Here is a 27,898-nt window from a genome sequence, read left to right as displayed (position 1 = left end):
ACCAACAATTATACATGTTAACAAATATCAGTAAATTAACAGTTAGGAAAAACAATCTGAGCTAGCAATTTACTCTACTGAGTGAAGCCTACAGCCATTGCTCTTTTGAGTCACTTTTTTAAAAATTACTAAAAGTAGATAAATGAATGTTAAAAATTGCTAAATTGCTAAAGTTGCTAGGGTAGTATTAAAAGTTGCTAAATCTAGCAACAAAACTGCTAAGTTAGCAACACTGCAGCCGAGGCTCAAACCAGCCACCTTCTTGCAGTGAGACGACAGCTTATTTAATATTTTGACCCAACATAATTACTTAGGTGTACAAATTTTCAAAACTAGTTTTAACTTTTGTACTGACTCATCTAATGTATAACCACACATATTATTGTTAAACATCCTATAAATATATAGTCCATATTTCATTAATATTAAGCCAGATAGCAATAAATGTATTTTGAATTCTTCCACCAGATGGCATCAGTCTGCCTTCTAAGCATTGGAATTTAAAGTTAAACAGTTCTCTAACCCTGTATGAAACATTGTTTCTTAATATTTCCTGTTTCCCTATATAGTGCACAACTTACAGCGTCTAGTATCCTATAATCCCTACATGATACAACGTATTAAGTAATACATATAATTAAAACATAAATGTGCATTGATTTTATAATCAAAATGGTCAGAAATAATGAACAGCAGAGGGTGATCAAAAGAGCTACAGTCATCCGGAAGCACGTCTGGGTTCTTTCTAGAACAATAGTGATAGTTATGCATGCGTGGCACAAGGCGAGCTTCCTTGTGCAATAGTTGTGCGTGTGAACGCCCATTAACGCAAGAACTTGTGGAAGTGTCCGTTCCACGTCACCGCCCCGCACATCTCCACGGGCCTTTTATATGCTATCAATCATGCCGCACGTCCGTGTGTGTTCATTCACACATCCGTGTGTGTTTAGTCCTCATGGCTGCGTGGCGCACACACACGCAACTGCGGGCTTTTTTCATATGATTTGCTTTTTGTGTGTGGCCAAATCATAAAGAGGACAGTGGGAGTTTAATTGAATAAAGGAGCAGAGGAGAGAGAGAAAGAAAACGAGAGTGAGAAGAAGGAGGGAGGGACTCGATGTGGCCATACAGGCTGCGGAGTGTTTATTTATTTGTGCAAGCCCACCTTTTTCTTTCTGTTTTCTTATTTTTCAACTGATTTCCTCCCCCCAAAATGAGGTTAAAGGTTGGATTCATCCTTCGAAGTGTCCTGGTCATCGGCACATTTTTGGGGCTGGTTTTGCTTTGGTCTTCTTTGACACCGAAGGCTGGAGACGATAACCCGTTTGCCGGTGTAATGGTAAGCTAGAATTATCGTTAGTTACCTTGACACGTTATTGTTTTCGTTCTGTTATTGTGTTGTTATTTTTTCAGCCTGTGTTAGTATTCAGTAGGGTCTGCTAGCATGATTATTAGCATGCTAACTGCTGCTGTTGTCATGGAGATGAGCAGCGAGAACTGACCGATGAATTGGATCAGACTCTGGACGTTAATATTAATCTCGAAATGTATGTCAATATGTGCTTCAATAAACGCAGATATGTGTCTGCTAGCACGAACAGCTAATGTAGCTCTTTACATTCTCATAAGTAGCGAATTCAACGAAAACCCGGAAGGTCGTTGGTTTAGGTACTGGTTGCTTGTATACACGCAGTATTAACATAACGTTACATCGTGCCATTATGTATCATTAATCAAAAAGCAGCTGGGTTTGTGTCAAATTCATCAAGATGGTTCCATGTTCTAGTACTTTTTGTAGACTAAAGGGGTCTTCCAAATAATTTGGGGGTCGATAATTAGACATGTGAAACAATATAGCATGCCTATAAACATGTATGACATTGTTATGACGAGAACCTCAAAATACCGTGATTAATTATTTGTTATTTCCGCTTTTAAAATGCCTACTAATTTTTTTCAGATTGATATAACAGTTATTCGATGTGTTATAACAGCAATACACGCTTGTTGAATATTTATTTTAATATTTAAATCTTAATCTCATCTATGATAGATTTTGATTGGAAATCTTCTGATTTATTTGTAGGCCTATTGCTTATTAACACTTGAAAAAAAGGCTATTGTTTACATTAAAGTATACTGGCAAGTGCTGTATTTATTAAAGCAAGGCCATCCTCAGTATTTAATTAAGGGTTAATATTTTTTAATCCAAAAGTTATAACTATTTGTTTGATGGAGCTGACTTTAAATACAGTTCAGTTGTTATACTGTGGATCTTCATTAAACTTGTGAAAAAGCAATTATCACAACAAGACAGTTTGATAGCGTCCATATGCTTGCAGACTGAATTAAGGCTAAATATCTGCCGGATATAAATAGTGTCCAATGACACATACTTATCTGCTTTCAGAAGCATGGTTTAGTATGGGGAATGAAAGGGAGTGCACTCTTGACATATGGCACACTTGACAGCTTTCTGTCACTTGCCGTAACAACTGTCTGGTTTAGTTTAACTTGTTATTGTGGTATTATTGTGTAGATTCCTTTAGGTTTATTTACACTTCCCTTGAATAGAGCGTACATTATTTGTGCAGAGGATTTCTTCGTTTGCTCACTTCAACTCGGCTTGTTATTTACATAAAAGCTGCTTATGTAAATGTTAGCTGAAATTTCCTGTAATGCTTTACATATTCACACTAATGCTGGCATGTGAAATAATAGGCATGAAAAAAAGTCTGGCATTTGAAATAGTTGTCTTGCAACACATTGTTTTGAAACTATATAAGTCAATAAAAAAAATAAATAATAAAAAACAACACAGCAGACCTATATAATATAGATGCAATATGACGCTTGCACTCAAACGAGAAATAATATTCATAAGCTAAAAAAAAATAATGACAGTACAACATTTTGCTTTCACAAAACATAGATTATTTTTCTATTTGTGGATCTTAAATGCATAGTTTTTATGGCCATAACTTTTTTTTTGTGAGATGTTTCAAAACTGCCTGCCGGAAAAAAAAACTTTAATGTTTTTTTAACTTGCTTCAGTCCAGTTATTCTTGCTTTTTAGGCGACCAGTAATGATTCCATGACAAAGAGATGTGGCACAACCTGATGGTGTACATATTTTTAGAATTATACTATTTGAGATTTTTTTTTTGCGTATGAACTGACAGTCAGAGGTAGGCCTGCACAATATATCGTTTCAGCATTGATATCGATATGTGATCATTTGCAATAGTCACATTGCAGGATATACGCAATGTTGTTGAGTTTGTATTATAATTCATCAGTTGCATGTGTTTTTGATACCTGTGATTTGTATAATGATTTTAAAAGTCTTCAGGTATAAGAAACCATACCATTTGTGACCTTATCTACGATTAAATGTTTTGAATTATTTTTATTTTCATCATTCAGTTACTGTACTTAAATACTTGGGAAACTTTGGGAAACAATAAAACACTATTTCAATTGTATCTTTTTCTTGACTTTGTTTATAGGTTGTTATGCATGTAAATACACAACGAAAATGGGTCGGTGGACCCCAAAAATTTTATAGATTGTTGATTAGATTTTATGGAGATGCAATTGATCTAACATTATAAATTCTTTCCAAATAGAGATATTAAGTCATCTGGCGACACTGTATTCATGTCGCAATATATATCGCAAAATAAAAAAAATCACAATCTTGAATTTTTCCAATATCGTACAGCCTTAGTCAGAGGGCATGTAGTATATTTTGTATAAGTTCAGCAGCAAACTTTTATCATGTTGATAATTTAATTAAATTCAGATGTTATCATATATGGTATAAACATGTTGTTAATGTCTTTTTAACTAACAAAAGCTCCAAAAATGTCTCACACATTTGTTTCATTTTATTAGCAGGGAAGAGATGCTGATAAACTCCCGCAGCCCAACTTTCCCAATAACGACGTCGCTGACCAGTTTAAGCCAGTTGTTCCTTGGCCCCATGTCGAAGGAGTTGAGGTCGATCTGGAGTCCATCCGCCAGAAGAATGTGGACAACCCAAACCCAGCATTCAAAGCCCAAAACCAGCAGAATGTCATCCAAAAGCAATATATCACTTTTAAACCCCACACCAATCTGTACAGTGATCCTGTGTTAAACAAAGGGACTCTGGGCAACTTTGAGCCGAAAGAACCTGAGCCTCATGGGGTCCAGGGCGGACCGGGAGAGGGCAGTAAACCGTTCGTTCTGGGACCAGAGTACAAAGATGCGGTTCAAGCCAGCATCAAGGAATTTGGCTTTAATATGGTAGCCAGTGACATGATCTCTCTGGATCGAACCGTCGGCGACTTGCGTCATGAAGAGTGAGTATGAGGATACTAGTCACTCTGCTTTGTGAATGTATATGGGCGTGTGTGAATGGGTGGGTGGTTGCGGTTGTGGTGGAGTCTTCAGTTTTTGTTTAGCCATGTTTTTTCATTGTTTTAAAAGGATTTTTGCTGTGTAATATGTTAAATGTTAGTTTCCAATTAAAAATATATAATTTTTTAGGCTATGGAGAGGCAGGTCGGGCATGTTTATTTTCCAAGTTATTTCTAAGATCACATCTAGAAAGACAAAACGATAAAGACACACCTTTTCAAACAAGTTTTTTCAGTGACGCATTACCTCTGTTTAGCCACATATTTTCTCATTTCTCTGTTTTCACTTCTTAACAACAACATAAAACTCCATTATCCTTCATTTTGCACATGGTGGCATCATAATTTCTAGATTTTTGTCATATATTAAAGTGTTTTAGCATTTACAGTTTAAATACCAAATATCAAACGTCTAAAAGTAACATTGTTCTGTGATTCAGTACTAGAAGTCAGATATGTTACACCTTTCACTGTATAGGAATGTTAGTTGCACTCTGTTACTAATGTTCCAGACATGAAATAGGATCGGCAAAATGCCCATAATTCAGCCACCAAAATGTTGTTTGGCCACGTCACAGCTGAGTGATAAGCCGCAGTCTCTCTCATTAACTCCCCTCCAAGCTGGAAAGCTGGATTATCTGCCTGAGACTGCTTTATGAATTCATACAGCTTCAGAAGTGACCTGAAGCTTTCACAACAGGTCAAGCTTTTTATTTGAGCAGTGTAGGTCAGCCAGTTGGGACATAAACTTCTTGTTTCTGAGTATATAGCAATTGTTTCTTGTTTTACATTGGTTTATATGCTTTACGCTTGTTATGCAAGAGTTGATACTACAGAATGCAGTGTTTCTATCATTAGCAGTTTAATCATTAGTGCAGGTTTATAGCATGTTTGTCAGTGTTGTTTTGGCTGGAGTGGGTAATACTGGCGGGCTTTAAAGGGACAAAAAAGTTGTACATTTACTACCATTCACAAATTACTTCCTTTTAGATGAGGAACTTAAAAGAAAGTATTTTTAATAATAGCTTTCGTGTAATTGAAGTAAATGGTAACCCCCAAAAAATGTGTCAGTAAATGAAGACAGATTTTTTTGGGGGGGTTGGGGGTGGCAACTGTTACAAAGTAATTTGACAAGCATATTATCTTCAATACTTATGTACACATAAATATATTCAGGTACTGAGCCGACAGAAGTACAATAGTCCTAATATTAACGCTTATTATTTGCTCATCAAGGTGATTCAAAAAGCTCATATGTTCCCATATGAAATATTATGGGTTTTTTTATTCTTCATTCATGTCAAGCTGCTATGACACAATCTAGATCAGGGATGGGCAAACTCGATCCTGGAGGGCCGGTGTCCCTGCATAGTTTTGCTCCAACCCTAATCAAACACACCTGCTTGTAGCTTTCTAGTGATCTTAAAGACACTAATTAGGGTGTTCAGGTGTGTTTAATTAGTGTTGGAGCAAAACTCTGCAGGGACACCGGCCCTTGAGGATCAAGTTTGCCCATGCCTCATCTAGATTGTAAAAAGCAGTATAGAAATAAAATATATATAAAAAAAAGACCATAATATAATTCATTTTTATGTGTAGTTAGCGTATACAGTGTAGTTAATCTGATGCCCAGCCTTTCAAAGTATACTAATTAAATGTTTGTGAACACCTGCACACTAGGAAAGGTTCACCCTTGTCTGTTGTTTGCAGTTTCTCTCTCACTTGAGAAGTTATAAGTCAATAATTTTTTTTTTACCTGGTTAAAACTGTTGTGGATACCTTTAAAGTAGAGCTATGGTGAAAAATAGTAGACTGTTTTTTACAGTAAATGGCGATTTATGCTTTACAAACACGGTTTACGCTACTTTTCTTGCATCCAACTCCCTACAAATACCACTTGAACATAAAATAATCATTAATAAAGTTAATGATGCGTTTACGTTATTCTCTGACATAAAAACCAGTTTACATCATCCAAAAGCACAAACTCACTACTTTAAGTTAAGGAATCAATTCAAGGGAGAATATCGTTTTGAAAACTGCAAAATTTCATATTGTGGCCTTTGAGATGCATGATGCTAAATATAATGGAATTAAGAAATTCTTATTGATTTAACAGTTATCAAATATATATACATATCTATCTATCTATCTATCTATCTATCTATCTATCTATCTATCTATCTATCTATCTATCTATCTATCTATCTATCTATCTATCTATCTATCTATCTATCTATCTATATATATATATATATATATATATATATATATATATATATATATATATATATATATAGGGAATAGATCCATATTTGACAGCTGTTAAATGAATTATATCTTATTCATTTAACAGTTGTCAAATATGATTATATTCACTAAAACTCACTTGCTTCAAAGACATTACCTTATGCAATGAGAACGATCTGGAAAGTATCTGGAACAATGGACACCATTGTTCATTGCTACAGGCAGGGTGTAAAAGTGCGCTTGATAATGGAAACCGAACACCTGCTATTTAGTGACATTATAATTTTTTGTTTGTGTATGTGTGGCTCATTTGATCAGCTGCGAGCCTGAGGGTGTTTGACTTTCAGACCACTGCAGAGTTGTTTGGTCAGGTAAATGTTTAACTTTTGTTAGAGTTAATTATGATTTGACCATAATAACATAATAATATTTGGCCTCTTGTATTAGTTTATTATTTTGACAAACAGAACTGTTGGTGAGTGTACACTGCGATACCAACTTCTATCTAAAGATGTCAGCGTTTACACACTTTGTTTCTTGGTCACGCTGTTTTGCTTTAGTTCATATTTTAGTCATGACTTCCTCATTAGACTTTTTCCTGATCACATGTTAACAGTCAAGTTGTATAATTTTGACATTTTAAATATGTCATCTTTGTTTGTTACTGCTTTCAAATGCTACAGATCTTTTTTTATATTGTAAAATTAGCCTAGAACGCAAAGTCCCAGTTACTATACTTAATTTAGCACTTATCCTGAGCAGACAAGGAATATAATCTTCCATATGTTTCTTGTTTTTTATAATCATCCAAATACACTAGTAAAACGTATATTAAAGAATCTGTAGTACATATTATTAATGCATTTGATGTTTGCAAATGTGATTTTATTGGTCTAAACTACTAACTTTAAATAACCATCAGTGGATTAATAATTAAATTCAATTAAAAGTGGTTAACATTACGTAAATAGACATTCATGTTTAGAATTTATTTAATGAATGTGTTTTGAAGACTACAATCACAGCTGTGGTGAAAGCTAGCATGTTAAACGATTCTACCAACTGTTTTAGTCAACTTCTTAGCATCTTCCAGTATTAAAACTTGAAGGTATAAACATGTCATTTTTAAATGAAAGACTCGTCAAGCGTTCTCTTCAAAACCCTCATTTTATGCTCAAATTTAAGCTTTCATTCAAATAAAAACTCTCAAGGGAACTCGTGATGAATTAACCATCTGAGTTGGCCTAAAAATTGACTGCACGACCAGACAGCTCCATTACCTCAGAGAATCTATGCTAAAATTAGCTAAAACATGTAACTAAATACCATCCATCACGGTTTAAAAGAACAGTTAGCATTAGCGCTAAGATGATGACAACATGTTTATGAGTAGTGCAGCACACCACGAACTCCAGCGAGATTGAACATCATGGGAGTGAGTTGCTCTACCAGTTGAGTCGCTTTACTGTGCTATGTAACACACAACTTAGGCCTTCTTACACATAAGAACACTGAAGCATAGATCCTACACTAAAAAGAGGCTAAACTATTGTAGGATAGCCAGGGTTTCTCTTGCAGTGTGTTTCATACAGGATTTGTGTTTTATATAGTGCTGGGAGCTAAATATTCTGTTTGGTAGAACATAATGCATAAGTTTAATCCTGTATTATATACATAGGCTTGTCCTGTTTACTTTAGGCAACAAGTGTTTTCTCTTTTTTTGTATTTTCTTACCTGCTCAAACTTTTACATTATAATTTTTGTTTGCAATATGACAACTTGTACATATACTGATCTCTAATGCAAACAACCCAACTGCAACCTGCAAACACGGCCATGGTTTTTCTCAATATTAAGCTTGTTTGTGCATATACTTCAATATTTGCTCAAGTAAGCCTCTTATTGTGTGTTTTTTTTCAGTCTATATATTTTTTATATGACTTGTGTTGAAACTTTCTTAATATCTTGTGCAAAATGAAAAATCTAACTTTAAATTCGATCGTAGAAAGAGAATGAGGAAGTGTGACTAGGCATTGCAATTCTTTCTATGGAGGAAACCATGTGCAAAGTTGCTGTTTCCTGTCTTATAAATGGCTTCCACAGGATGGAGTAGGATGCAAGTGTAAGAATTTACCACTAATGCATGCTGAAGTGTGTGTGCATGTGTTTGTGTGTGTAGTACAGACTCTGATATTGACTTGATAGATAGCATAGACCACACACAAATAAAGTTGACTTCCTTTACACTAGATGTGTAATTAACTGTGTGTTGTTTGCAGGTGTAAATACTGGAACTATAATGAAAACCTCCTCACCTCCAGTGTGATCATCGTCTTTCATAATGAGGGTTGGTCTACTCTGATGAGGACGGTGCACAGTGTCATCAAAAGAACCCCAAGGAAATACCTGGCTGAGATTGTCATGATTGATGACTTCAGTAACAAAGGTAGTGTTAGCATCGTTTACATTGCTTCATTAATTACTGTGTAGATGGTGTATGTGTGGACTCTGCGGTTAGCACTAATTGAACTCAGCATAAGGTTTGCATTGAAGTTTGTGCCAAAAAAAAAAGAGTTGAACGTTACCACATCTGAATTCTGTTGAAGACCAAACAAGGAGACCGAGATTGCTGAAAGGATGGGTCTCGGCTCACCTTTCAGACATTTGTACTTTCAGACAAGTACAATGCAAATATGAATGGAAGACGGGACAAAGATTCAATTCAATTCATGTTTATTTTTGTAGTGCTTTTAACAATGTAAATTGTGTCAAAGCAGCAAAACATAGAATTTCTAGTAAATGTAAACTTTGTCAGTCAAGTTTTCAGAGTTGAAGTTCAGTTTAGTTCAGTTCAATGTGGTTTAACTTTCACTGCTGAAAGTTCAAACACTGAAGACAAAATCCATTGATGCGCAGCTCCCCAAGTCCCAAATCAAGCAAGCCAGTGGCAAGAAACAAAACTTCACTGATTGACGAAAGTGAAGGAAATAACCTTGAGAGAAACCAGGCTCAGTTGGGCATAACCATTTCTCCTCTGGCCAAACTTCTTGTGCAGATCTGCAATCTAGGTGCAGGAGAACGCTGGACGTCCTTTGTGGAGAAGCTACAGCTATGAAGCCTGGTTTATACTCGACACGTCTGCTTGTTTGCTTGAGTGCGCGCGGCGAATGTGACATCATCGCTGAGTTTGCGGATGTTCGCTTTGGGTGCGCGCAACATGATTTCGGCTGGCGGTGCACACGACATTTTTTGAGACTCGAGCGAACAATGCGTGCGACGCCGCAACTGGTTTGAGTTGAATATGAACCACTTTGAAGAGATTTTGTCTGAAACAGTACGACTGTACACACACCTTTATGACCCGTGATCAGAGAGATAACCAGATGATCAATAATTCTTGGCTAGAAATTGCAACAAGTGTGGGAAAGGAGAAAGTTTTTGTTAAAAGGTTTGGAAAAACCTGAAGGATAAGTTTATTAATACCAAAGGAGGCCATGGCAAAAGTGTAGACCCAGATACACAATTACAGAAATATGTTTTTCCACCGGTCATAGATTTTACACTGATGTATTTTGTTTAATTTTGAATTTAAAACAATTTAATAGTTACAAAACTATAATGAAGTCACAGAATTATTTCTTTGATAACTGGAAAGAAATACTTAAACCTAGTGGTTTACAATATACTGACGCCCTGTTTCTCTGGGCTTTATTAGTGTAATCACGTTGGACCATTATTGGCATTTTAGCATAAGTATAGGACAGAAACTAACCATACAATAATGTGTGAATTGTGAAGCGGGCTAAATCTAAAAATAATCTGTATTTTTTTTAGTAAGTGTGCTTTTTCGCTCTTATTTTTGCAATAATATAACGTATATTTGTGGAGCAACCCATGTTCTGTTGTCATTAATATTTTAATAAATTGCAGTCTGTATAACTGTCCGAGATATGAACAAAAGCAAGTGATGACCAATAATTATTTGCTAGAAATAGCAACAGCAGTGGGAAAGGAGGAAAGTTTACGTTAAAAAGTTTGGAAAAACCTGAGGGATAAGTTTGTTTATGCCAAAAGAGGCCATGGCAAAAGTGGAGACAATTACAGATAATGTTTTTCCACCAGTCATAGCTTTTACACTGATAAAAAAAAAACATTAGTATTTTTTTTAGTAAGTGTACTTTTTTTTTTTTTGCTTTTATTATTGCCATTATAAAAATGTATTTGTAGAGCAACTCATGTTCTCTTGTGATTAATATTGTAATAAACTTTAAATGGTAAAACTGTCCGAGATATAAGCAACAGCAAGTGAGCCATCAAAGTCTGATTAAAAAAATCTTGAATGGTTATAATAATGCTGATAATCATTAAAATAATGTATAAAAACAAACAAAAAAATAATTTGTTTAAAAATATTAAACGATATTATGATGGCGTAGTTCAGGAAACCACCTACTTCTCTGTTTATTCGTCTAATTTTTACGGTGGGTTCCTTTTGACTGCCCCCTGTCATTTTAAAAATATCACAACGGCGAACGCGGCAAGTATAAAAGCCTCTTCCGTTTCGCAAGGTGCGTGCGCAGTCAGTGGAGGTGCGCGATGTGGCGCCAGGCGAAAGTATAATTCCAGCTTGAGTAGGTCACCGGCGCGTGTTCAGGCTGACCCACGGGATCAATGCGGAGACTCGTCTGTCACTGGGGTCTTTCAGGAATCAGTCTCATGCTCTCCCTCCTCCATGACCTCCACAGCATCTACTCCGGATACGGCCTGGTCCAGGATTATGGAGGCCACTAGAAGTCTTCTATGGTTGGCGTCATCTTTTCCCAGGTCTTGGATCAAAGGTGCTACGCGATGTCTAGAGGCCTCAGGATGAGTATCCCCAGGTGGAAATAGGGAACAAAGAAAATAATTAGCGTCTAAAGGCAACGAGATCTAAAGAAACCAACAACCGGACATGAGTTCATAATATCTTTTAAAAGGACCGAAAAAGACCATACATGTATTTTTTCTTGTCATGTATCATGATGCTGCCTTATACAGTGTACATGTGTGTACTTGTTTGTGCTTTACGAGGACACAAAATTGTATAATGACATGGGTATGACCTAGTTGTACTTAAGGTGGTTTACAAGGATATGCCTTGTAATTCAAAACACTTAAAAATCATACTACTATACTATGTTTTCTGTCAGAATTGGTTCTAGGGATATGTTAAGGCCATATAATAAGCCGGTTTTACAGTATAAGATACATTATACCTATGGAGTCTTTGTAACCAGATATATGAACTGTGTTTTAATAAATTTTTGTGTGTGTCATAAGATTTGATCCTTGTCATTTCAGTGCAGGCAGGACCAAATGTATCATTTTCTTTTTTTGTTCTCTCCAAATGAACCATACTGCATAATGTGGACATTATTAGTAATGGCGGACAACCCAGTAGTGTGTCATATTGACTATTTTAAAGTAAGTGATGTTGCTGGTTTTATGTCTTTTGCACATTTTTTGTTGCAACAATCAAGTCAAAAAAGCCAACAATGATGGTTACTCTTAGATACCAGAAGTGTTCATTGTTTTCTACTATTGCAATTTCTTTTTTGTGAGTGTGTGTGTGTGTATGCTTAATATAAACATAGACATCTTGGCTAAATCAAAGGTAAATTTGGGCTGTCAGTGGAAGTCTAATAGATGTTAGGGCTAAAAAATGAATTGAAATATATGTGAAGTCACATGACCCTGCTCTGTTAAGGCTACTTTATACTTTTACATCAAACACACAGGTATGGTCCGGTGCAGCCTTCGTGTGACCACATATGCATGCATCTTTCAAAGAATGACTAATGTAACTACTTGTCGCATATTTGCACTACATTGACAATGACTGGAAGCTGCACCAGACGCCATATTTTCCATTACAATAAACGTATGGTTTATGTTAAAATCTTTGTTTACAGAAGATTCAAGAAATGCACTGTTTAAATATATTATTTACAAGATGTAGAAGAGTTATTTTATTTAGAAAAGATACTACTTGTTTTCTACTCTTAATATGAAAAACATGAAAATTAAATATTGAAAATAATAATTATTATTTTGTTTCCAAAAGTTCAAGTAACTTATTTAAATGTTTTTTTTTTTTATAAGAAAAACGTGACTGTTGGTTTTAGACAATGTGTGTTTTTTATTTCAGTTGTTCAACACTGATGTTCGATAAATAATCATAGATAATAGATAGTGTGTGTTTCCTTCAATTATTTTAAAATCAAGTAATGCATCCTTCATTCAGAAATCTCTCACTTGTAATATGTGAGTATATTTACTGTACAAAACTTGTTAGTGAACTATGAGGGCAAACAATGAAATAAACAAATAAAATAATTGTTCATTAATCGCAATCAAGTTAAAATGTTCAATTAATTGAGATTTGATTTTAGCCCAAATCGCCCAGCCCTAATAGATGTCTAATAATTGTTCAAAGATAGATTAATCAGAAAAAAGACAAGAATAAATGACATGCAAAGTCTGTTGGATCTGTCTATTTGATGACTAATTGTGGACACTTGTTCAGATTTTTACTGACAGACCAAATTTAGCCTTGTTTTAGCCAAGACATCTATATTTAGACATCTATTTAACAAATTTGCTTGGTGGTTATATGCTTTACATTAGAGTTTTCGAGTTTCATTTAAAGTCATGATTGCATAAATAGCTCTACTTTGTAAGCTCACATTGATCATCTGCTTGAGGTGAACGATTAGTATGTGCTTAATCTACTGCAAGAATTTTTTTCCTTGGTAAAACGATTAACTTAATACATCTTAAAACACGAGAAGACAATAATTCCTCAAATAAAGACTCTAGCATCCATATTTGGCTTGCCAATTGGCCCTTAGTCCTCTAAATACAGTGTCATTTGCATGTTCTGGCTGTTTTGAGTTGTCACCTTCCTTCAGCAGTTACTGGTTTTTCAGGTTTAGTGAATTGAAGAATGGCTTGAGTTTTAGATATCTCTCTCAGTAGTCTATTCCGCGTGCTTAAGAGCACTTTTTGTTCACTAAGCCCTTTTAGCTTAGCTTAGCATAAATCATTGAATCAGGTTAGACCATTAGCAGCTTACTCAAAAATGATCAAATAATTTAGATAATTTACCTTTTTAAAGCTTGACTCCTCTGTAGTTACATCATGTACCAAGACAGACATTCTAACTGGTGGTGCTGGGGACTATTTTCAGACTATTTTCAGAATTTGATTGCACCTTCTGCAGCCTTAAAATGGCAGCAAAGTTCCTTGATTGTTACACTGGAACAAGAGTATAGTTCCTAGCCATGTTGAAACTTCCTAGTCATAAAGCAACTTTTTATTTTCCATTGTCTAGTACACAACGTAACTACAGAAGACTTTAATTAGGAAAACTGAAACTCTTTGGTCATTTTTGAGGGAGATGCTAATGGTCTAATACGATTTAATGATCTATGCTAAACTAAGCCAAGTTAAAAGTGCTCTGACAGACCCAGAAACTAGCTGAATGGATTAAAAACAATGTTAAAATGAGCCTGTTTTCAAAATGATTGGACTGTTTCTTTAAGTAAAAGAGGCACATCTTTGCCACAACCTGTAGGCAGTCTGCCAGAAGACTAATGCTGGCCGCTTGTTCATTAATATGGGGCAAGCAGGCTGTTCCTGAATGGAGATCATTACTCTTTAAGAGATCGCTCACAGGGGAACTGTGAATAAATGCGGCGCTGCAGACTTTCCCGATAAGAATCGATAAAGGGTGTATAGGCTCAGAATGTTTCATGCATTTAGTAGTAAAGGTCAGTAAAACTTTGTTCATGCCACACGCAGTTTCGATTTGTTTTTCAAGTGTAATCTTTAGGGCTGACTGTCTGCACTGTTATTTTGCAAGTGACCACATTGGATCCGCTTGCTCAGGCAAAATCAATGTCTGCCTGGTTGCAATAGCAAATGATGTAGGTGTGAGCAATATGCCAGTAACTTTGTTTTACCATCAATAGCAGACTACAGTAAGTACTAAGTGCAGAAACACAAATACCTCTGCTCATGTTAGATCTCTTATTCTTCATCACTAGCATGCTTCTCAATAGATAACACGGAACTGCTGAAAAAAAATGAATGAATGAATGAATGAATGAATGAATGAATGAGTTTTTGTGGCTTTTATAGTGGACAAAGTCTAAAGTGTTTATATGTGTTCTCTGTTTAGCTCACCTTAAAGAGAGGCTGGAAGAGTATATAAAACAATGGAACGGGTTGGTCAAAGTGTTCCGCAATGAGAAGAGAGAGGGTCTGATCCAGGCCAGGAGCATAGGAGCCCGCAAAGCCACTCTAGGACAGGTTTGGGCCTCAATATCAATGTGCTGATTTTTGATTCTATGTAAATGTACCCATTTGTTTGTCTCACGCGTTGGATGGATGTGTCTTCAGGTGCTGATCTACCTGGATGCACATTGTGAAGTTGGAGTGAACTGGTATGCCCCGCTGGTGGCCCCCATTTCAAAAGACAGGTGTGAAGAAGCTCTAGGCTGGTTTTGTGCACACTGAAACAGACTTTGAGAATACATTTATCATTAAATAGTTTGAAAATGTAGTTTAAAATGTGACGCATTTCTAGACATAGTCTTCATGTTGGTTTCATAAAATTATAGACTTTAAATTTTGTTTTTGTTACTTAAATTGCACCACAAATGATTGATTATCAATGATTATTAATACTGAAAGACTTGAGTATATATACATAGACACTACCGGTCCAAAGTTTGGGGTCAGTTTTATATAGTGTTTATATATACTTCAACTGTAGTGTGAAGAATATTTTATAGAAACTTAAATTACTTGTTTTCTACAATGAAGAACATTTTTTAATAGATGATAAAAGTTCCTTATAGCACCTGAATGCATTTTACAAATTTAAAAAAATGCATTTTAATTATGTAAATATATGTAATGTGTGTGTGTTCACAATAAATGTATATGTATACACAAACACACACATATATATATATAGTCAACAGAACAAATTCTGACAACTCTATCGAAAAAAAAATTTGCCTAAAGGGGCTAATAATTTTGACCTTAAAATTAATTTAAAAAAATTAAAAACTGCTTTTATTCTAGCCGAAATAAAACAAATAAGCCTTTCTCCAGAAGAAAAAATATTATCAGGCATACTGTGAAAATTTCCTTGCTCTGTTAAACATCATTTGGGAAATATTTAAAAAAAGAAAAAAAAAATCAAAGGGGGGCTAATAATTCTGACTTCAACTGTATATCTCATTGAAAGGTTATATTTTATATTTATGTAAAATCTGTATTTTATATTATAACAGATTTTACGATGACTTGCAGGGGTCTCCTTTATCATAGTTTATTTTACTTGGTAGTTCAACATTTAATTTTGTTTACATTATCTACATTAACAGGATCTCATGATAAACAATGCTTCTTCATTTATTTATTTATTAATATCAATGGATTTTATCTGTTAATTCTGTGTAATTCTTCTTTGTTTTTTTTTACTCTGCATATTGTTTTGATCACGATGTGATGTTGATGTGATTTTTAGGTATCACTTTACAGTAAGCTTTCATAAATTACATTTACCTACTGTTAATATTGAATAATACTTATATTTAACATTAACACAGGCTGTAAAATATCTCTGGTAGTTATTTCATGTTAACCATTGCATGAACAACTTTTGAAACTTTATTGTAAAGTATTACACTTCTCCCCCCAAATACACAGGTAATGTATTTTTGTTTTGCTTATATTTTAACCTAAATGTATTGTTAATACTATATGTTGTGTTAATGTTGCAGAACGGTCTGCACAGTACCGTTGATAGATTACATAGACGGCAATGATTATACCATAGAGCCACAGCAGGGTGGGGATGAGGATGGTCTGGCGCGAGGCGCTTGGGACTGGAGCCTCCTGTGGAAAAGGGTTCCTCTGAGCAGCAGGGAGAAGGCTAAGAGAAAGCATAAGACCGAGCCATATGGGTAAACTTCCCACCCTCCATAAGCATGGACATTAAATCCATTTTGTCTCTCTTTTGTTTTGTCTCCCCCACCCCCGTGTGTGTGTGTATGCGTCCATGTTTGCTTGCATGGACGTCCCCCTTGCCTCTCCTCTGTCCTCTGTGGCCATGTTCAGAACGGTGTGCACAGTGCCTCTCATAGACGCTATTAACGGCAAGACTTACACCATCGAGGCCCAGGGGGGCGGGGACGAGGATGGCTTTGCCAGAGGAGCATGGGACTGGAGCATGCTTTGGAAACGCGTGCCTCTGGGTAGCAAGGAGAAGCAGAAGAGACTAACTAGAACTGAGCCCTATCGGTAATTTAGAGCCGTAATCCTGAGCTGATTAGGGCTGACCACAACATGCATAAGCAGAGGGACCTGGTCTCTCTCTTATAAAGTTTGGTGGTGGTCTGCTTGCCTTTGTTGCTTTAACAGTTCAGCTCTTGTAATGCTCATTAGAGACTTCCTGCAAGCGTACTGACTGCTGTGAAATGGTCATAAAGCAATGAAGTTATTTAAATAAATGACTTCATATATTATGACTCATTAAGCTGTTCTGGTTGGGTCAACCACTCAACTACTTGAATTTAGAAAGCGTAAATCCTCATTTCTGCTTCTCTTTGCATGCATTCTTGCCTTCTATCTAATCTAGTGACTTGGCACATGCTTACCAAGAGTGCGAGTACTTAATCTTTGCTTAATCTTCACATTATGCTGATTTCTGTCTACTTCTCTGCAGTCTTCACAAGCTGAGGTTTAACTAAAAAAGACACAAAAATGTTAGCAAAAAATGTGAATGTCTTGATGGTATCTCTGCATTTTGCTAATTGTTTTTGTGTCTTTTTTGGCTTTGTTCATGTTACAGGGAAAATCAGTTTCAGACTTCAGCCGCTTTTCCTAGCATGTCCCATTCGGTAGTCTGGGTAATGTTGGAATTAGTAGATTTTGCCTTTGGTTCATGTGCGTCTGTGTCTTTATGTACATATACATATTAGGGCTTGGGTATGACCAACATTTTAGTTCACGGTATGAGAATTTATTTCACAAGTAACCACATCATTTATGATATAGTTTTTAAATTAAATTAGTTATTCAAGAAAATATATAATAAATCAGCTTGAATATTGAAGAGAAGACTTTATCGGTGACACTGTGGTTAGAACTGCAAGAAGACCACTGGTTTGAGTCCCGGCTGGGCCAGTTGGCATTTCTGTGTGGAGTTTTAACGTTCTCCCCGTGTTCGCGTGGGTTGCCTCTGGTTTTCCCCCACAATCCAAAGACATGCGCCATAGGTGAATTGGATATACAAAATAGGCTGTAGTGTATGAGTGTGTGTAAATGTAAATGGGTGTTTCCCAGTACTAAGTTGTGGCTGGAAGGGCATCCGCTACGTAAAACATATGCCGGAATAGTTGGTGGTTCATTCCGCTGTGGTGGTCCCTGATAAAAATGGCCTAAACCGAAGGAAAATGAATAAATATAGTAAACAAAATATGTCTTTTAGATGAACAACCAAATCCACTGTACGTCACATTTTATGTGAACAGGCCCTATTATTATAAACATTTATGAAGTAACATCTTCTCACAGATATAAAATATACCCCAAGGAAATAAAACTTAAATATGTAAACACTTTAAGTACGTATCAAACTGAAATAAAAAAATCCAGAAATCAAAAAAACAAAATGTAAACAATTACAGTTCTTGCAATTGGCAACACAAGTCTCATCTCTCTCAGCTTCATGCATGCTGAGATTGTTTACAGTACACATTTCATTCCATGGTAACAATATATACTATCCTACCGCCCAGCCCTAATACATATATACATAAACACAGACACACATGAGCCAGAATTTTTAAAAGGACCTGTTCACACATGGATGCTTTGTAATTTATCATTTAAAAACTATATACTAGAACTTTTTAATGGGTTTTCGACATTCTGAACTCCACTTTTAACACTTCAGGAGCTCATCACATTTGTGATTTGGAACCAGTTTAGCACTATATTTTTAAATATCGGACTATGTAACTCTATAGGGTTATAAGGTTATCACCACTTTTTTTTTTCAATGTTACCCCTATTTTGGTGTACATTGTGGAAACATTTTAGAATTAAGGTTAGATGCTAAGCAACTGGAAGTCAACTAGGTGCTTATATTCCAGGCCCTCCAATGATACAGCAATGGCAAAAGGTAATGTTAAATCAAGCAAATGCTGCAAAATTCAAAGGAGCTTAAAGATTTTTTTTTTATTGACATAAATTTCCCACATTTTTGGCAGACTTAGATGCGTCATGTGACATTATCTCAATTCTCATTCAGCCAAAGTACACCACCCACTGCTAAATGTTTAGTTGCTGAAAATTGGACAAATAGCAATTTAGAGCACTTTTTTTATTGCACTGTTAAAATATCCATAAATTTGAAGTTTTTTTGACTTTTTTCTTGTTTATGTGTTATAGGACTTTGATCTTTCTTCCAACAACTTTTAACTTAAAAAAATAAAGTTACTTTTAGAAACATTTTTAAAAGTTTAAAGTAGTATATTGTCTAGGCTGGTGTATATTACAGTACAAAAACCTTGTAATAAACAGCCAGTACATTTTCTGTTATTTTACAGACTTTTTTCATACAGACATATACATGATATTATTTCAAACTACTAAAATGTCAATAAAAGTCATTTAAAAGTCAAAAGAGCAGAGATCAACATCCCATAATTCACAACCGTAAATAAACAGAAAACACTTGTGAATCTCAAAGTACGGAAACTGTTAATTAACATATATTTTCTTAGTGTATTCATATGGCTGCAAATGTAAATCAGTTAGTTTCAACAAAGAATAGCAAACTACTATATGCATAAAATACATATACGTACATATTGCGAATGTTGTAAATGTTTTTGTAGTTAAAAAAAATAAAATTTTACAAGATTTGCTGCCAAAGCCACTGCAAAATCAGTCATTTTAGGCTGCAAAAAAAATCTGAAAAACGTCCAACAAAATCTTAAAGGTGTTTATATTTGCATAGTTACAAAATTATTTCTCATCAAACATAAAAGGTTGTTTTAGCATTTAGCAAGGGAATGATATCCAACTGTGGAGAAAACCTAAGATTTGCTTACCTGGGATTTAAAAAGGCCTCACGGTTGACTATTTTGAGTACACTTATGTGTGAACAGGTCTACTGAGTTATGATAAAACACACAAAATACATTTTAATTGACAAAACTGAATGTATTTCAGATTTGTACCACCTGTCTGAACAAGGCCTTGTCTGTTATTGTTATGAAATAGTGTATCATGGGAGAAAAAAAAAAGGTGAAACATTCTTGACAGGTGAATTTGTGTGTCAGGTCTCCTGCCATGGCTGGAGGGCTGTTCGCAATTGAGAGAGAATTCTTCTTTGAGCTGGGTCTTTATGATCCAGGTCTTCAGATCTGGGGAGGTGAAAACTTTGAGATCTCATACAAGGTAAACTTTTTGTATAAGTGTGTTTATTTTCCATAGGTTTGCATACAGGTTAATCCTGTAAAAATCCTGTTACAGTTTATTTTATTATTTTTTTTTTTTGTAAGATTCAAGATTCAGTTTTGATTGGTCACATCCATGAAATTGTCAGTTACTTGTAAATAATGGCCATTTCAGTTGCAACACTTTAGAACTGTATGTATATCCTGCTCAAATGTGTAGTCGTGTGTGTGTGTGTGTGTGTGTGTGTGTGTGTGTGTGTGTTCTGGCTTAGCAGCTGATCATAGTGATATGGATATGTTTGCATAAGCTAAATTCACCAACATGTTTACATAATCAAACTATCATAACTGCACATTTTAATTATGCAACAAAACACATTTAAGATTATATTTGTAAAAAATAAACACTGACACCACAATATAGAATAGCTCTTTCTGCACTAACATGAAGATTGTATCCGTCCATCACATAGTAATCAATCTACCAGCTATCATAGACCTGCTAGGAAGTTTGGAAATGTCTCATTTTTGTATTTTGTTTCCAGCCATTAACAAACTGACAATAAAAAAAAGGTTATTCATGAAAATTCCTACAAATTGGCTTTTTAATGTAACTTTTATAGTACCCTTTTAAAGAATGTTTAGATGGTTGTATTGGCAGTGGTAGTTCATGCTGTAAAAAGTGATTATTTAATTTACTTTAAAAAAGTGAGTAAAAATGTTGCCTTAAAATCGGCAAGTTAACTTTACTTAAGAAAAATGATTAAGCCCTTTGTAAATTGGAACTGTTACGTTGATTTAACTCGGTGTTTCCTCTAGGATTTTTTCAAGCTGTGGCGGCAGGCCTTTTACACAATCTACAAACTAATGTACCTATTTCAATTTGGCGTAATTTCTTTGCTTGCGTGCCAATTTCATCTGCTCATGCACAAAACATCCTGCACGCCCCCTCAAATATACGCTGCTCAAGCACAGATTTTCTTGTGTGCTCTCAAATAAATGCTGCTGAAGTGCAATTTAGTGCATTTATGTAACAGGTACGTCTCCAACATTTATTAGATTTGCTCGGAATATTTATGAATCTCTCCAACAGACCTTCAGAGCGGCATTAACGCGTCCTGAAATAAAGTAAAACGGCTATAAACTCCAGCAAGATAAAGTCATTGTATGTAGAGCCATAGACTTATCTATAAAGTATAATTATAGAAACTGTGTTCATCTTAACTGGAAGCTACGTCGTGTTAGCTAGCCTCACGCACCTTTTAGTAAGTCAGTCAGAATGTCACCTTAAAGGGTTAAACAAATAACGCACAGCACTACTACGGTTACAGAAAAGGTTGCACTGTTATAATTCACTTACCTTTTAATACGTTTTGGTGCGATAATAACCCACTATTTAAAAAAAAAAAACGACTGAATGTTTTGAATGAGAAGCTGTAATGCAGCCGTGTTGGAATGAATTTTGGTGTGGCACCTCACCATGGAAGAATGAATGTAGCGAAAACCATGTAACTTAAATTTTGTAATTATGCAAGTAGTTCATTTACTTAATTTTAAAGCAATACATTTACTCACTACTTTAAGTACAGTCAACTAATCGTTTTAAAATCAAGAGTTTACTCATTTTGAGTAAAGTCAACTAATCATTTTTACAGTGCATCACAGCAATTGCTCAAAGACTTATGGTATGTAATATGCTCAACATATGCTTAATATATCAACACAATTCTTGATTTTTTTTTGTGAATATCTTATTTGTTTTATGTTCAATCCACTTACATTTGTAAAAAAAACAACAATTAAGTAATTGGATTTGTGTTGGAACAACATGATAGGATTGTGTGAAATTTTTACAGTGTACGTCATTGAAAATACTGCTAATTTATAAGTCTTTTATTCGTTAAACCTGTACAGTAAGGCTTAATTTGTTAACATCAGTTAATTTAACTAAAGTCAATATAATAACAACTACAAAAGCATTTATTAATCTGAGGTGATGTTAATGTCTAATAACAAGTTGAAATCAAAGGTTTTTCAATTGTTTTATTAACTGGAGTTAACAACTAATGTGACTAATGAAACTACAATTCTGTTGTATTTTTTAATTTAAAGTGTAACTATAATATGGCTATTCCTCACTGTTTATTTGAATGCATAATGTTTACTAATGAGAATTTATTTAAAAAGTGTTATCTATTGCTCAAAACATTTATTTACTCTGAACATGTAAAGGAATACAATAAATATGTTTTAATATCGCTTTTAAAGTAATCTTTTTTTTTTTGCAGCTTATGTCAATATTGTGATCATACCGTATATCATGATAAAAGCTTTAGCAAGTAAACTCTTCACAACAAGAACATTTAATACCGAAACAAGCCTAAATAATGGCAGGCAGTTCTTATGAAAGAATTGTTGGTAATGCCTCAGAGCAACATATTTGGCCAACTTGAGTGGTTTATTTGCACATGGACACTTTCTGAATCCCTGCCATGTGTATGTTCCGTGTAGATATGGCAGTGCGGTGGGCAGCTTCTGTTCGTGCCATGTTCACGGGTGGGGCACATCTACCGTCTGCAGGGCTGGCAGGGAAACCCACCTCCTGCTCATGTCGGCTCATCCCCAACACTTAAGGTCAGCTGAGCTCCTTTTATTTTATAATTACATTTTGATGAATCTTAAAACATAGCATTGTTAACACCATTAAAAATAGATTTTTGCTGCTTGTTCAAACTACTTGTTTAAAATAAACTGAATCAACACAATTCTTCAGTTTTCTGAGGGGGACAACTTAAAGGTTTTATGTTCAATCTACTTAAATTTGTAAAAACAATTAAGTTAGCGTAATCGATTTATATTAGGACAACATGAAGGAATTGTGTGGAACCCTGCATTTATTACAGCGTACTTGACTTTAACCCTCACTCTGCTTATTGGCTGCATGTAGAACTATGTGCGGGTGGTGGAGGTATGGTGGGATGATTACAAGGACTATTTCTACGCCAGTCGGCCTGAGACACTCACACTGGCCTACGGGGACATCAGCACCTTGAAAAAGTTCAGAGAGGAACATCAGTGCAAGAGCTTCAAGTGGTTCATGGAGGAGATTGCATATGACATCCCTCTGCATTACCCATTGCCTCCAAAGAATGTCGAATGGGGAGAGGTGCATATATGACGATATTAATGATATGAAAAAAAATAGTTGTGGTGATTGTGCCTGTCATGGCATTTATCTTTATTTATGTATTTTGTTTAATAGATTCGTGGGTACGAGACCAGCTACTGCATCGACAGCATGGGCCACACCAATGGTGGCAATGTGGAGATTGGGCCTTGTCATAGAATGGGTGGCAATCAGGTAAAAGGAAATGTTTTAGCAAGAGAACTTTTGCTTTGACTTCAATTTTATTTTTGTTCTCACTTCATTTGTTTCATATGCAGTTCATATACAGCCCTCCTGTTGAATTTTAATTATATTATTATTTATAGTTTTAATGACTAATTTTGATAACGGATTTCTTTTATCTTTGCCATCATAACAGTACAATAATTCACACTATATTTTTCAAGATACTAGTATTCAGCTTAAAGTGCGATTTAAAGACTTAACTAGGTTAATTATGTTAATGGTAATTTGGATTATGGTAATTAGGCAAGTCATTGTATGAGGATGGTTTGTTTTGTAACCAATCAGGAAAAAATGATTAAGGTGGCTAACGATATTGACCTTAAAATGCTTCAAAAATTTAAATCTGCTTTTATTCTAGCCAAAATAAAACTGAAGAATTTCTCCAGTAGAAAAAAAAAACATTATAGGAAATTCTGTAAAAAATTCCTTACTCTGTTACACATCATTTGGGAAATATTTGGAAAAAGTAAAAGAACAGTTTACAGGATGGCTAATCATTTTGATTTCAACTATGTTTCCCAGCTCTTTAGAATTAATGAAGCTAACCAGCTGATGCAGTATGACCAGTGCCTGACAAAGGGGGGAGATGGATCTGCTGTCATCATAACACACTGTAACTTGAACGAGCACACGGAGTGGAGATATTTTAAGGTATGTCAAAGCAGATATCAAGCCTCTTTTGAAATGCAGCTTTGGTCCCTAATCAATAAAACCAAATAGCAAGCATTATAAATCCATCAACGTGTTGATATAAATATTTTGTGTTTAGTGTGGATTTAAACCTATTTTTTTTTTCAACTAATTACAAAGGCGGCGTGGCATCTCAGTGGTTAGCACTGTCGCCTCACAGCAAGAAGGCCACTGGTTTGAGTCCCGGCTGGGCCAGTTGACATTTCTGTGTGGAGTTTGCATATTCTCCCTATCTTTGTGTGGGTTTCCTTTGGTTTCCCCACAGTCCAAAGACATGAGGTATAGGTCAACTGAATAAACTAAATTGGCTGTAGTGTATGAGTGTGTGTGTGAATGAGTATGTATGGGTGTTTCCCAGTACTGCGGCTGGAAGGGCATCCGCTGCATTAAACCAAAGTCCCTTTAAGGCCTTTAAGTCATTTCACTCGGCGGCCATCTTTGAAACACCCCTTAGGCAGTATGCTCGTGCATTCTGTCTGAATGGGGAAACATGAAATTCTCCAGAATTGCTTGCCAAGCTTACAGTTCAGTTTCATTTTAGGAATCATCAATAAAATTAAACAACAACTGTCTCTTTAGCTTTATTTCTAACCATCCAAATCACACAAAATCTGCAGAAACTCAGGTCTGGTCCGAGCCCCTCCCATGGAATTATAGTCAGTCTATATCGATCGATGATTGGCTCCTGTACTATAAGGCAGAGTTTATTCACCATATAGCGATCGCTGATTGGCTCCTGTACTAGTTGGCAGGGTTTTATTCACCATATTACACTTTTCCCTATTCAAAACTATACAAGTGACATGTCTATGCTGAAATAGTTGGCGGTTCATTCCGCTGTGGCGACTGCTAAAATAGAGACTAAGCCGAAGGAAAATGAATGAATGAACAATAATTACAAAGTAACTTTAAGAAATTCTGGTTGTTCATTTACAAAACAACCGAGTTTCTAATTGTAGAAAATGCAAACTTTTTGAACGCTAGACAATTTTCGCCTTCAAATAAATAAATAAATGAATAATTTAAAAAGTGACATCACTGTCCTGGCATATATAATACAGCAATATAATGTAGTTTATGGATCTATGTGAAAAGATATCTATTGTCTCTTTTTGCCTACATTGTCTGAATGGGGAACTGTATGAGAGACTTGTTTTTAATTCATTGATACTGTGGAAATGTATCTTCAATTATAATCAGTCAGGCATATACAGAAATTGAACTATAAATAATACTTTCAATCAGTTTCAAACTGAATTATACATCAGTTCAGACTAAATAAAAAATCAATAAAAATGTACAATAGACAGCAACAGAAGATTTCCTGAATTCAAACCTGAATTTTTAGCTGTAATTGATCGGGTTTAAAACACATGTTTTGAGGTTGTCAATCTATTGTATGCTTTTGCTGAATCTATTTATTTGTATTAAATCTACTTCTTTTTAAAACGATCAAGTTGAAATGTAGAGTGTGTACAGTAAAAAGCTACATTACCCATGGGGTTGTACAAAATATTTGAAATCAAGTTATCAGTCTATGCTCTTATTCTTAAATTATTGCATCTATTTGCATGTTTTCAAATAAATTTGTGATTATATTGTGTGTAGATAAAACTGATAACTTCATATCATCACTTTTAATATTACTGTTAAGTACAGTTGTTGTTCTTATCTTCAGATTTTCAATTTAAGTTCTTTACAAAGTTTGTGATGTGATTCACTTTGTAGCTGGTTAATTTAGTTCTTAGTGGCTTACAGTGTTTAACAAAGACATCTTTTGAAAATCACAATGAAAAATGAATCGCAACCAGTGCTGCTAAATAAAAAAAGTAGTTCATGATACCTGACTTTGTAAAGTCCTAGCAAGCTTTATTCCTTGCTGCAGGGATGTTTTGCTGAACTTTCCTGCTTCTGCTTTTTCATAGGATCTACACCGATTCACACATTTACCTACGGGGAAATGCTTGGATCGCTCTGACGTCCTGCACAAGGTCTATATAGCGGACTGTGACAACAGTAAGAGCTCTCAGAAGTGGGAGATGAACAACATCGTGGCAGTTTAAGAACATGTTCAAATGTGCTTCAAGGATAAACACTGACTACAGCAACAGGTTTTACCAGTATACATGTGACTAATGAAGTTCTAGTCATCGCCAGAATAACTCTGAACTTTGATCATAAACTTTTTTGTTTCCTCCATTGAAGACTATGTTTACATCGGGTTGTCCCCACAGTGTCCATCGCATGGGTTTTTCAATGGAATCCTGGATTGGAGGCGGTCTACCTAACAGAATGTGTTTTGCCCCTTTTCAGAGAATGTGCACAATGTGTGCTGAGATAAATGATCTAATACCACTTTTGTTGCTGCTCCTTTATAAAGTACAGGTTGTCCATCAAGTACTGGGATGCATATATTTTTTTAACACTGGACCTTCGTTGTGTTCGAGATGACAACCTGCAACTTGAACTATTTTTGTCTTTGGCACAGTGGCACATTTTTTGGCCATATTCTGTGGGAAAAGAATGGGAGTCGAGAGCAAAGGGAAATGGGGACAAAGGGTTAACAATGAAAAAAAAGAATTTATTTTTGTCTACAGCATAAAATGTTTGCTTGGTTGGGGGAATAGATGTTTACTTCTTTGTGAAAATCAGTGATTGATTATAATACTCTTGGCCAAAAAAATCATCGAGTAAATGGAGCAAAGTTCTGATTTAAGGGCAAGAATGATTGCAATGTGTACATTTTTTGTTTGTTTTGTACAATGTAAATACGATCATTTCTAAATTAACATTTTGAGATATGGTGGGCTTCCCAATGAAGGTGTAAATATATCTAACTTATACTGGCTGTTTTCTCAAGAAAATAAATGAAAGTTTTTACTGGTCTGTTACCGTTTTCTAATGTTATTGGTTTAGCAGGTCAAAGGATCTAACTGGCATTTCAACCAATTAGATGATGAGGTGGATTGAAGGACCATTAACACAAACGACAGTATATATCAAGGTAACTGTCACTGCTAACTATATTAGTGCCCTCATCAACATTTGGTTTATTACAAGCATGTTATTATATTTATATTTTATATATAGGATGTACTATAAATAGACATGCATATGGAGATTTAATTTAGAGAACAATTTGTTTTTAATTATTTATTTATTAATTCAGTCATTGAATCTTTTAAGAAATTTCAGTTGGGGCTATACCATGTTAGTAGAATAGTGTTTTACAAAATTACCAAGGTAATTCACTTTAACAATTACTATTATTATTATTATTATTATTATTAATAATAATAATAATAATTATTATTATTATTATTTAGGAAAGAGTTATCAAAATTATTCATTCCTTCATTTACTTTTCGGCTTAATCCCTTTATTAATCTGGGGTCGCCACAGCAGAATGAACCGACAACTTATCCAGCATATGTTTTACGCAGCGGATGCCCTTCCAGCCACAACCTAACATTGGGAAACACCCATACACACACTCGTACACTACGGTCAATTTTAGCATACCCAATTCACCCGTACCACATGTCTTTGAACTTGTGGAGGAAACTGGAGCACCCGGAGGAAACCCACACAAACACGAGGAGAACATGCAAACTCCACAC

At 35.2% G+C, this 27,898-nt stretch overlaps 1 protein-coding gene across 4 annotated transcripts; it reads left to right on the top strand.

Moving 5' to 3' along the window:
• Positions 1–866: 866 nt before the first annotated feature.
• On the top strand, positions 867–27,169 carry galnt7 (UDP-N-acetyl-alpha-D-galactosamine: polypeptide N-acetylgalactosaminyltransferase 7). 4 transcript variants are annotated; one of them, XM_056457593.1, is made up of 12 exons: positions 867–1,339; positions 3,901–4,346; positions 8,933–9,099; positions 14,875–15,005; positions 15,096–15,175; positions 16,827–17,009; positions 20,060–20,177; positions 22,688–22,810; positions 23,124–23,342; positions 23,439–23,537; positions 24,111–24,239; positions 26,204–27,169. In XM_056457593.1, exons 1-12 carry the CDS (start codon positions 1,214–1,216, stop codon positions 26,339–26,341), a joined length of 1,959 nt encoding a protein of 652 aa, XP_056313568.1. In that variant the 5' UTR covers positions 867–1,213; the 3' UTR covers positions 26,342–27,169. The 4 variants fall into 4 exon arrangements, with proteins under 4 accessions (XP_056313568.1, XP_056313577.1, XP_056313560.1 ...); XM_056457602.1 differs by lacking the exon at positions 16,827–17,009 and adding an exon at positions 16,490–16,672; XM_056457585.1 differs by lacking the exon at positions 16,827–17,009 and adding an exon at positions 16,490–16,672 and having other exon boundaries at positions 3,898–4,346.
• The last annotated feature ends 729 nt before the right edge of the window (positions 27,170–27,898 follow it).

Source organism: Danio aesculapii, chromosome 1, assembly GCF_903798145.1.
Source record: "Danio aesculapii chromosome 1, fDanAes4.1, whole genome shotgun sequence".
Classification (NCBI taxonomy): Eukaryota; Metazoa; Chordata; class Actinopteri; order Cypriniformes; family Danionidae; genus Danio; species Danio aesculapii.
The sequence above is the reverse complement of the archived record's forward strand: the minus strand, read 5'-3'. Positions and strand labels throughout refer to the sequence as shown.

Excerpts from the sequence above, each read along its gene's own strand:
- galnt7 (XM_056457585.1), top strand. The coding sequence starts at position 1,214 with ATGAGGTTAAAGGTTGGATTCATCCTTCGAAGTGTCCTGGTCATCGGC. Across the intron at positions 1,340-3,897 it reads ACCCGTTTGCCGGTGTAATG|CAGGGAAGAGATGCTGATAA; the intron begins GTAAGCTAGAAT and ends TCATTTTATTAG. Across the intron at positions 24,240-26,203 it reads CGGAGTGGAGATATTTTAAG|GATCTACACCGATTCACACA; the intron begins GTATGTCAAAGC and ends GCTTTTTCATAG.